Source organism: Cervus canadensis, chromosome 6 (genome assembly GCF_019320065.1).
Source record: "Cervus canadensis isolate Bull #8, Minnesota chromosome 6, ASM1932006v1, whole genome shotgun sequence".
NCBI lineage: Eukaryota > Metazoa > Chordata > Mammalia > Artiodactyla > Cervidae > Cervus > Cervus canadensis.
The window spans coordinates 18,181,937-18,193,024 of NC_057391.1; the positions used below are offsets into that span (position 1 = coordinate 18,181,937).

Below are 11,088 nucleotides of genomic sequence, written 5' to 3' on the forward strand. Positions count from 1 at the left end.
TTTTTATTTTGGTTTTTTTTTTTCATGCTGATGGTTTTTTCAAAATACCTGTGATTCTTAGAAAGATATATCTAAGAATGAAGGAGATTCTTAGATATATCAAACAGTGAAGGATTAGATTGATTAGTAGAAAGAGCTAGCATGGGTTTTGCCTACAGTTCTTATGGTCCTGTTATTTTTCAGATGTGTTTGTCAGTCACTTTTCTGCTGCAGATCTGAAGACTGAGATGTTTAAGTCTTTTTGCCATTGAGTATTTTATAGCCACAGGCCAAAGTAAAGCTACAGATAAAGGAAAAGTGAGTTACTCTTTTGTTCATTTAGTCACTTTTTTCAACAAGTGAATGTCTGCTGTGCGCCAGGCATTGGGCTGCAGATGCAAAAGATGGATTGGTGGTTTATGGGACAATCAACCCGGAAATAAGGAAGGAAGAGAGGCAAGTTAGGGGAGAGGGTGGTGATAACAAATTAGAATTAAATCATATTTTCAGAAGATTATGGACATGGTGAATTGTAGCTTCTGGTAGGATATCTAAATTGAGATGTATCCAATACATGGCTGTATATAGAAATCTGAAGCGCAAGTGTTCTGGGATGATCCATGTTTTGGAGTCAACACAAAGGTGATGATTAAAACCATGAAATTGGATGAGATCACTCTGCAGTGAGCTGAGGATGGAATCCTGGAAAAAAGAAGTCTGAAGGGCTGAGTTGAAGAGAAAATGAGTCCATAGAGGGAGATAGAGAGGAAATGAGACAGGTGAGCTCAGGGATGGGATGGGGGGGAAAGGGAGAATGTTTACCAGTCTGTCCAGTTGGTTGAAAGAGTTCATTTGGTATTACTCATCTGGGATAACAAGTCCATTGGTGCCAGTAGAGGTGGTCATTTCTCAAACATCCATTCTCTGTCCTGATGCTTCATGAATGCCTGTGGCCTGTAGAAAACCTGTAGCTCTACTTTCTTGGACTCATCAGGGTATTCCACAGTCTAGCTGCAGCAGGAGAATAATAATTCCTCTTGCCATGATCTCATTGGAGCAGCTGTTAAGTAGGGAGGATTTCCTGTACTTTTAGATGAGGAAGCTGAGGCTTTTGGAGATGGAGTGACTTGCTGAAGGGCACACAGTGAGGTAATGGCAAAAATGGAGCCAGAATTCAGGTCTAGCATCCAGGATTCCTCACTTTAGGCCTGTAATTTTTCCACTGTATCAATTGCCCTTGCAGGATGTCTGCTGCATCCTCTCACCCCATGAAAAACAGAACTTAACTCTGATTTGTTCTAGTTTTCTTTACAAATTCAGAAATTTCCTTGGCTGTCAGTTTGTTTAAGGCATATTGCTGCTGTTTTGCCAAGTAATAACTATGGCAAATATTTTCAAAAGGGTAGGGGCATTAGTTACCTTCCAGGACATTAAAGGACAAGTAGACTATATTTCTCCTCTCTCCAGCTCTGTGTGTACATTCTTAAAGGGTGATGAAGTGGAATGTACTTGTGGAGTTGGAAAGAGGAGAATTACAGCCCTACTTTTAGAGACAGGCCTGGGTTCAAATCCCACTGCTTGGCAATATGTGGACATATTTTGGGTTGTGATTTAAGAAAAATTTCTTGTAATGTGAGTCATTTATCAGAAATTGGAACATGATTCAATATCAGATATTAAGCAGTAACTAATTTTTTTTTTCCCAAGTATGATAATGGTATTGTGGGTAGATTTTAAAAAAGAGAGATCTTATCCTTTGGAAGTACATACCGAGGAACTTCCCTGGTGGCTCAGTGGTAAAGAGTCTGCCTGCCAATGCAGGAGACACAGGTTCAAGTCCTGGTCTGGGAAGTTCCCACATGCCGAGAAGCAACTAAGCCCGTGCATTGTAACTGGTGAGCCTGTGCTCTGGAACCTGGGAACCACAGCTACTGAGCCACGGGGGCCTGCGCGCCCCGGAGCCCGTGCTCCGTGACAGGAGGGCCCGCCATAACGAGTAGACCGTGCAGCAGAGAGTAGCCCTCACTCGCCACAACTAGAGAAAAGCACGGGCAGGAGTGAAGCCCCAGCACAGCCAAAAATACATACATAGACAATAAACATTAAAGAGAGGAATACATACTGAAATGCTAAAAATGTTATATTATCTGGTATTTGCTCACAGAAGTAGTGGGATAGATGCGGGGGTATGGATTGGATGGTTGTTGGAGCAAGACAATGAGTATGTGGTGATTCTTTACATATTATATATATTGATATTCTTTTTTTTTTTTTTTTAATAGTCCCTTCTTAGCAATCTGAGACCATTTCTTTTCTTTTCTTTTTTTTTTTTTAACATTTATTATTTTGGCTGCACTGGGTCTTTGCTGCTGTGCTCCAGCTTTCTCTGGTTGCAGTGAGCAGGGGCCACTCTTGATTGTGTGTGCAGGTTTCTCATTGTGATGGCTTCTCGTTACACAGCACAGATTCTAGGCATGCGGGCTCAGTAGCTGTGGCTCGGGAGGCGCTGGAGTGCAGTCGCAGTAGTTGTGGCGCATGGCCTTAGTGGTACCACAGCATGTGGAATTTTTCTGGACCAGGGTTTGAACCAGTGTCCTCTGCATTGTCAGGCTGATTCTTAGCCACTGGACCACCAGGGAAATCCTTTTCTTTCTTTTTATCAGCTTTATTGATATATAATTCAGATACCATACAATTCACCTAGTAAAAGTATATGATTCATTGTTTTTTAATATATTTACAGAGTTGTGCAATGGTCATTACAGTCTTACTTTATTTTTATTGGAGTATAGTTTGTTTACAGTGTTGTGTTATTTTCTGATGTATAGCAAAGTGAATCAGCCATATGTATACATATATCCCTTCTTGAATTTCCTTCCCATTTAGGTCGCCAGATAGCATTGAGTAGGGTTACCTGTGCTATACAGTAGGTCCTCATTAGCTGTTTTTTATAGTAGTGTATAGATGTCATTCCCAATCCCCCAATTCATCCCTGCCCCCTCCCCTCCTTGGTAGCCATACATTTGTTTGGTATGTCTGTGTCTCTGTTTCTGCTTTGCAAATAAGTTCATCTGTGTCATCTTTCTAGATTTCACATATAAGTGATATTATACAGTATTTTTTTTTTCTCTTTCTGACTTGCTTTACTCTGATTGACTAGGTTCATCCAAGTCTCTGCAGATGGCACATTTTCATTTTTTTATGGCTGAGTAATATTCTGCTATATATATGACCATGCCTTCTTTATCCATTTCTCTGTTGATGGACATTAGGTTGCCTCCATGTTCTTGAAATTCTTTAAGATTTAAAACTAAGAAAAAAGAAAAATCCTTGTGCTGATGCTTTCTGTATTAAGCAAACTGCTTAACTTCTCTGAGCTTCAATTTCCTTATTCCTAAAATCAGACTTGTTATACTTATGTTTCAGATTTGCTAGGAAAATTAAAGTAATATATATGAAAAACATCTGGCATAGGATCACTGATTGCAATTTTGTTGTTATTTTAGGCAACTTGGAAAACATTAAACAGTTGTCTCTAAGACCTTGAAGGTTCATATTTCTTCAGAGAGGGACACTCCTGGGTCTGCATGTGCTTCTGCACTTCCTCACTTACTGTTTCCCAAGAGCAGTTTCCTCACCCTTGCCTCTTCCTTTCTTTAAAGCTGCATTAAATAAAAAAAGATTTAATATAATGGAGTTAAAGAGATTATATAGAACACAAGGTCAGGAAATACAGATTGGTCTTGCAGTGAACTAGAACTGGAAAGCTGTCAGCAACCAAGTTAGCTTCTCTGCATTTCTGCTGTTTTTTTCTTTCTGTAGATCAGAGGTTGGCTTTTTTGGGGGGGGATGGTGAAGGTCAGGTTAGTATATATTTTAAGCTTTGCAGCTTTATACAGTCTTTGTTGCAGTTACTTAACTCTGAAGTTCTATGAAAGAACCATAGAGGATACATAACAAGTGGTTGTGACTGTGTTCTAATACAACTTTATTTACAAAAAGGGGCAGAGGTTGGATTTGTCCCCTTGGTCGTAGTTTGCTGACCTGTGCTGCAGACTTCTGCAGATAAGCCCCAATTACATATCCAATTACATATCTGTAATTGGAGCCAGTCTGCAGAAGCCTGCAGCACAGGACCATGCAGGAAACCTGGATTTGATCCTTGGGTAGGGAAGTTCCCCTGGAGAAGGGAATGGCTACCTACTCTAGTATTCTTGCCTGAAGAATCCCCTGAACAGAGGAGCCTGGTGGGCTACTGTCTGTGGGGTCACAAAGAGTCATACAGGACTGAGCGACTAACACTTTCACTTTTCACATATCTGTACTCCATCGTAGTGGCCTCCAGATGGCACTGTCAGCCTCCAAGTCCATATCACCTAGTGCGTGAATTCCTAGATTCCTATGAGAAGAAGTCTGACACCCACACCCACACCCCTCCTTAGAGCTGGAGAAGGAACTGTGGTAGTTTCTTCTGAGAAGAGGGCACAAAGGGTTTGTTCTGTGAGCAGCTCTAAGAGAAAAAAAGGTACAGGAATGGGCTGGGTATGCACCCAAAGGTACTACATAGGCCCAGGAAGATCACCAGTTTATTCTGCTTTTATCTCTTATAATCTGAATAAGATTCAAGTAAAAAACTAACCATAGTGCATATTTTCAAGCTTAAATATTGTCAAGCAACAATAATCTCTAGATGCCTGATCACACTCTAAAATTACTGTGGAATTTACACTTGTTTTCTTTTCTTTTGTGTGTAGGAAATCTGTCATAACCTAGGAGTTTGCTACATTTATCTGAAACAGTTCGACAAGGTAATCTGTAGAAATGGTGGTGGTGGTGGTTGAGCAGTTGTCTGGGGATTTCACTGAGGGTACACTTTTTACACAGGTCCCATGGATCATTTTGTATTATTCCTACTGCTTGCAGAGACTTTTAGAAGTAAAAAATGAAAGTTCCATATACGTTTACTCCCATTTTTATTCTCATTTGTCACATTTCATCTGATTTTTCCCCCCTGCTTTTAACAAGAAAGTGACAAATTCTAGAAACAGAGGAAATGGGAATCTCATTTCTTTCTTCCTCTCTTATTTTCCACACCTTAGTTTAATTTTCCAGAATAGAAACACAAATGTTTAATAAAATTTAAATATAAAAAAGTGGATCTATAAGTCTTAAAAGTGTAATTATGGCCAAGTGAGCTATCTTATATTTCAGTTTTCAGGTCATTGGAAATGAATTTTTAATCTAAAGTAGTTTGACGTGAGAGTTTCCGTTTTTAAGGTTATTTTCCACGTGAGATTGTTATATTTCATTGTGATTAGGCTGTAGTGCCCAAGACTCTTATGATCAGATAAAACTTTTGAGCTTACTCTGATACTCAGATAAAGGGGAAAAAATGTATATATCTTAATTGAGGGGTAGACCAAATTATTGAGAACTCTAAAAGTTAATGACAGTGGGGTTGGTCAGTTTCCTTCATAATGCTCCCACTTAGTGACTGAAGTTTTATTCTCTTTTCTCCAGTGCTGACAGGACTGAGAACCTGAATTAGTTGATACTCATTTGATAATATTTAATATGTACCAGTTCATAAACTGAAACAATCTAATCAATCCCTCAGGGTTAAAAAAAAAACAAAACAACTGTACATCAGCATTTGAGGTGTGAGAATAACTTTTGCTCTTCTGAGATATATAAAAAAATACCTGTATCTGTGCAAATACAATCTACATATTTAGTCGATATTTAGTCGATTAGGTTTTCTGGGCAGATCTGACTCTTCAGTGTTATATACTTGGTCAGGAGGTTTTTCTCTTCAGAGAAATTTTAAGCAAGTACATATCTATTCATGGGATTATTCTGAGCCAAGAGAGAGCTGGCTTTGGTTTTTGGTCAGACCTGAACTGAGGAGGAAAATTATATTTAGATTTTACTGTAAAGCTAACAGGCTAAGCAAATACAGTAGCTGGCATTTATATAAACACTTGTTGAATCAGTGAAGGACTAAACAGCCTTTATCATCATCTACAAGATAAGCTCTAACAGAGCAAGGAGTTTTCTCTGTTAGCTTTGGTATACTAGTACCTAGAGCAATAGGCACTCGATGATACCTACTGAATGAATAAATGAGTATTCATTCATTCATTTATCCAAATATTGGTGAGGAAAATGAGGTCCCCCATGGAGAAGGGTGTGCAGTTGGTCAGTGGTGCAGCTGGGGTCAAGTTTGGGGCAGTACTCTCTATGTACCATGATATCCTTCCTTGACATATGGAATATGAGTCATGGAATGGATATCAAAAAGCAGAAAACACTCAAAAAGGTTAATCCTCTTGTACAAGCCCCCCAAGTGGCACTAGAGGCAGACATTTCATGTTTCCAGCTGTCCTACGAGAGCACAGTTTGGGTATGTTTTAGTTTTTTGGGCGATGGGACATTTGCTGAAGTGTGATGTTCCTACTTGAGTACAGCAGGAGCTCTTTCTTTACATTAGCCGTACAGTCATTGTCCTTTCCTGGTTGTGATTTGGTTCTCTGTACTCTGTCAATCTTGTTAGGCACAAGACCAGTTGCTCAATGCCCTACATCTTAACAGACATGATCTGACTTACATAATGCTGGGCAAGATCTTCTTGCTGAAGGGAGACTTGGACAAGGCCATCGAAATCTACAAGAAAGCAGTGGAGTAAGTGTGTTGGTTCCTTTAGAGCAATGAGAAACTAAAACAAAAATGGGAGCAGACGTGATCATGCCTGAGAGAGGACATGTGTGACTGGTTACACATTATGAGTTCTGTGAGTTAGAGTAAGTGTTAAGCTAAAGTTTAGAGCTCCCAGTGGCTTAAATAAGGATGACTTGTTTCTTTTTCACCTGTCAGTGTGGATGGTCCTGGGTAGCTCTCTGCTCCACAAGGTCAGTCAGGGATCCAGGTTCCTCCCATGTTAAGCCATCATTCCATAGGTTGTTGCCTAGCCCCTGTTGATAATGGAACTGACTGGCATTTCCAGTATGGTATTGTTTCTCCTTTCTAGGAAATCTTTTCTGCCTAGATCTTGTCTGGTTTAAGTGGGATAGCTGTAACAAAATGCCTTTGTCTCATTTGTTTGGTCACTTGATAGAATGCGTCCTCTGGTTCAAGGCAACAAAGTCTGTTATTCCCGATAACAAGACTTTGGACTAAACTTAGACTTTGGATTAAGTGAAATTACTCTTGTCTTCTACCATGATAGTAACTTCTCTAGTTACATTAGTCACAACAACATTGCTTCTGGAATTTTTTTCATATTTTATATCTAAAAAGACATAAAAAATCCTTTGATTTGTTAGGCTGCAAGAAAGACTTCTGTCATCAAGAGGCTACTTTTACAGGGACAAGTAGGTAGGCCATATGTTGAATCTTTGTGGTGCTGAGTGGAAGTCTTGACCCCTGACCCCTGCATTCAAGAAATTGGCTGTTTGAGCTTAACTCACATTAATTACATTAGCTTACACATTCTTCCATGGAAAAACAGACTGGTTCCAAATAGGAAAAGGAGTACGTCAAGGCTGTATATTGTCACCCTGCTTATTTAACTTCTATGCAGAGTACATCATGAGAAACGCTGGGCTAGAAGAAGCACAAGCTGGAATCAAGATTGCCAGGAGAAATATCAATAACCTCAGATATGCAGATGACACCACCCTTATGGCAGAAAGTGAAGAGGAACTAAAAAGCCTCTTGATGAAAATGAAAGAGGAGAGTGAAAAAGTTGGCTTAAAGCTTAACATTCAGAAAACTAAGATCATGGCATCCGGTCCCATCACCTCATGGGAAGTAGATGGGGAGACAGTGGAAACAGTGTCAGACTTTAATTTTTTGGGTTCCAGAATCACTGCAGATGGTGACTGCAGCCATGAAATTAAAAGATGCTTACTCCTTGGAAGGAAAGTTATGACCAACCTAGATAGCATATTAAAAAGCAGAGACGTTACTTTGCCAACAAAGGTCCGTCTAGTCAAGGCTATGGTTTTTCCAGTGGTCATGTATGGATGTGACAGTTGGACTGTGAAGAAAGCTGAGTGCCGAAAAATTGATGCTTTTGAACTATGGTGTTGGAGAAGCCTCTTGAGAGTCCCTTGGGCTGCAAGGAGATCCGACCAGTCCATCGTAAAGGAGATCAGCCCTGGGTGTTCATTGGAAGGACTGATGTTGAAGCTGAAACTCCAATACTTTGGCCACTTCATGTGAAGAGTTGACTTGTTGGAAAAGACCCTGATGCTGGGAGCGATTGGGGGCAGGAGGAGAAGGGGACGACAGAGGATGAGATGGCTGGATGGCATCACCGACTCGATGGGCATGAGTTTGAGTAAACTCCTGGAGTTTGTGATGGACAGGGAGACCTGGCGTGCTGCGATTCATGGGGTCGTAGAGTCGGACACGACTGAGTGACTGAACTGACACATTCTTATGGTGTCTGGCTAAGGATTTAAGTCACTAAAATCCTCAAATGAGAATTTGGAGGACAGCTGAGCATTTGAAGCCTTACTGAGATGATAGAAACCATTGTTTATGGCCCACAGCTTCAGAGAGAGTAGTCATGTTTTGGTAGGGGGAAGGGTGCCACTAGAATCATAGAAATTACCTACTTGGTTGAGGAGAGGAAGGTGATCAGAATGGGAATTTATGGCAGAAAATGAAGAGCAAATACTTAGTTGAACTGAGTAAGCTCTATCTGGCCAGCTCAGGCCTCCCCGGGCAGGGGCTTTGCCCCTGTGACTCTGGTCTCCCTATAGTAACCTGCACCCTACCTCATTCCTTAGAAGCAGGAGATGTTCTTCACCTTTTGCCATTTTCGCTGTTGAAGCTGTCTAACGATCCTGTAGTTAGATCATCTCAGCTCAGTGTTGCTTTTGTTTTGTGACAAAGACAGATGCCAGTGAGGGATTGGAAAGGCAGACAGTCTTTTACTTAAGCCAGTGTTAAACTTCACAAAGCCAATGGCCAGTTCTTTCCTAGAGCTGGTATATGTCTTTCTTTTTTAGTTTGTCTGTTTAGTGTGACTTTTTTGTTTAATGTGGAGAGCAGGGTATCAGGGGCCTTGGGATCCTAAATTACCCAGGAAATAATTACGCTGGCTGGCATTGTGAATACAGTGAAAACAACAAAAAATCTCACAAGAGGGAAGTAGCTAAAATCGTGTGTGTTCTAGACTGACTTGGTTTATAGGGCATTATTCTTGAATTCTATTAGTGTAATTAAGACAGTGGCACAAAATATTCCATAGGTTCTGAGGACTTTGGCTGTAAGAAAAGGTCCTGAGAAAGGAGTCTGGGTTCTAAGTCCCATTTCTGTCTTGTTGAGCAGTCCTCCCTATAGCCGGGTTGACGTACTCTTGAAGGAAATTCCCAAATCCCTTTGAGAGTTCTTACGGGGAGTGGGAGGTGCAGTTACTACGTGTATCTCAGTATTGCTCATATACATCTTGTTTCCCTCTGAGCATCTCTTGTGTTGTAGGTTCTCACCAGAAAATACAGAACTTCTTACAACTTTAGGATTACTCTACCTACAGGTAAGAGGACTTTGCTTATCCATGCGTTGATGTTAGAAGTGCTTTTGGGGACTCCCCTAGTGGTCCAGTGGTTAGGAGTCCTTGCTTTTACTGCAGGGACACAGGTTCAATCCGTAGTCAGGGAACTAGGATCCTGCAAGCCACACAGCCAAAAAAGGAAAAAACACTGTTGGATTTGTGTTGTGTTTCCTGCCTTTTTACTTTAACACAATTTACTAAAGGTCATAAGAAGCACATAAATTTTACTCTGTACTTGATACCCTTTGTCTGCTAAAGGAATGAACTTAATTTTCAGCATGCAAATCAGAAGCAAATACACCTGTTTGAGCCTAGTCTTACCCAACCAAAGAAAGAACATATATGAGAAACAACTTATGGTCAGGGAGACTGGCGTTTTGTGGTCGAAGTACTGTGGTGGTATTAGGGCTTTGGGGCAAAGGCCATTTCTATTGTTCCTTCTTCCCAGCCAGGTTAGGGTTAGAGAAGGCAAAGCATTGTCTAGAATAAAAATCCTGCCTCCAGCTCTGCCTCTGTGGTGTCCTTGTTTCCTTTTTCTCTAAGGAGCTTAACCCTGGGCCTTCCTGGGCTTTGGCTTGGGAGGTTGGCCCCAGGGGAGAGGAGGCTCACCAGCCTGTTTCCTGCCAGGAGTCCTTAGTCTGTGACCACACCAGTATGGCAGAGATGGTTCCTGGCAGAGATGGTTCCTGGCAGAGAGCTACTTTGACCTTATTAGGGGACAAGTCAGTGAAGTAGGAGGGAAAAGAAATGTGGGGCCCTTAGTTTTCTAAGAATTTGGTATCTGTAGCTTTTGTCAGAAGAGCCCAGAAAAGTCAGGGTGTATTTGTTGAGGCTGTGGTTGGCCAATCTCCCTAATGCCATCTCCCCCGATGTAATTCTCTGGTTTGCTTTTTTCCAAGCTCGGCATTTACCAGAAGGCATTTGAACATCTTGGAAACACACTGACTTATGACCCTACCAACCACAAGGTATTGCTATCAATACCCCAGAGCCTTCACACACAGGTGGTCCCACTGCTCCTAGAGGTGATCTGGCCCTAGAATGCATTTCAAATAGCCAAGAAAGTACTTTTTTCTTAGAAAAGTATTAAGTAAATGTGGTTCTTATTTGAAAATATTATAAATTGTCAGTGCTCTGCTTCTTATCTTCTAAAAGAGCACATTTGTCATAATGGGCCTGTAATTTATACAGACAGCAGAACTGCAGTGGTGGTGAAGTTGTATGTGTTACTTAGGAAATTAGAGCCTCCACATGCTGAAATAACCTTCAGATTCCTCATGAACCGGAGACTACAACTCTTGTCCAGTTATGACTTTGGGGATGAGAAGATCATTGTGTGGATAAGTCATTGAGGGAGATGCAGCAAAACATGCTTGTTGTTAAGGGTACAGACTCAGTCCTTTCTTGGAAGTCATATTAGCCTGACTGAGAGACATGGAAAGTTGGACTGAGGAAGCCTAAAGCTGACTCACCATCTGTCCTGTGGCAGAAGGAGCTGCATCTTCAGAGGCCAGCGACAGGTGCACTTGAGTCGTCTAGAGCACTTG

The 11,088-nt window shown here is 41.1% G+C and overlaps 1 protein-coding gene across 6 annotated transcripts in view; it reads left to right on the forward strand.

Moving 5' to 3' along the window:
* Positions 1-11,088, forward strand: part of BBS4 (Bardet-Biedl syndrome 4) — a 50,004-nt gene that overhangs the window by 33,852 nt on the left and 5,064 nt on the right. For 5 of the 6 annotated variants that reach the window (XM_043471006.1, XM_043471009.1, XM_043471008.1 and 2 more), the window contains 4 exons: positions 4,734-4,787; positions 6,533-6,660; positions 9,469-9,523; positions 10,441-10,509. In XM_043471006.1, the coding sequence (XP_043326941.1) occupies positions 4,734-4,787; positions 6,533-6,660; positions 9,469-9,523; positions 10,441-10,509 (306 nt within the window). Of the gene's footprint in view, positions 1-277; positions 298-4,733; positions 4,788-6,532; positions 6,661-9,468; positions 9,524-10,440; positions 10,510-11,088 lie in introns of those variants that run through there. The other variant, XM_043471010.1, reaches the window with a different exon arrangement.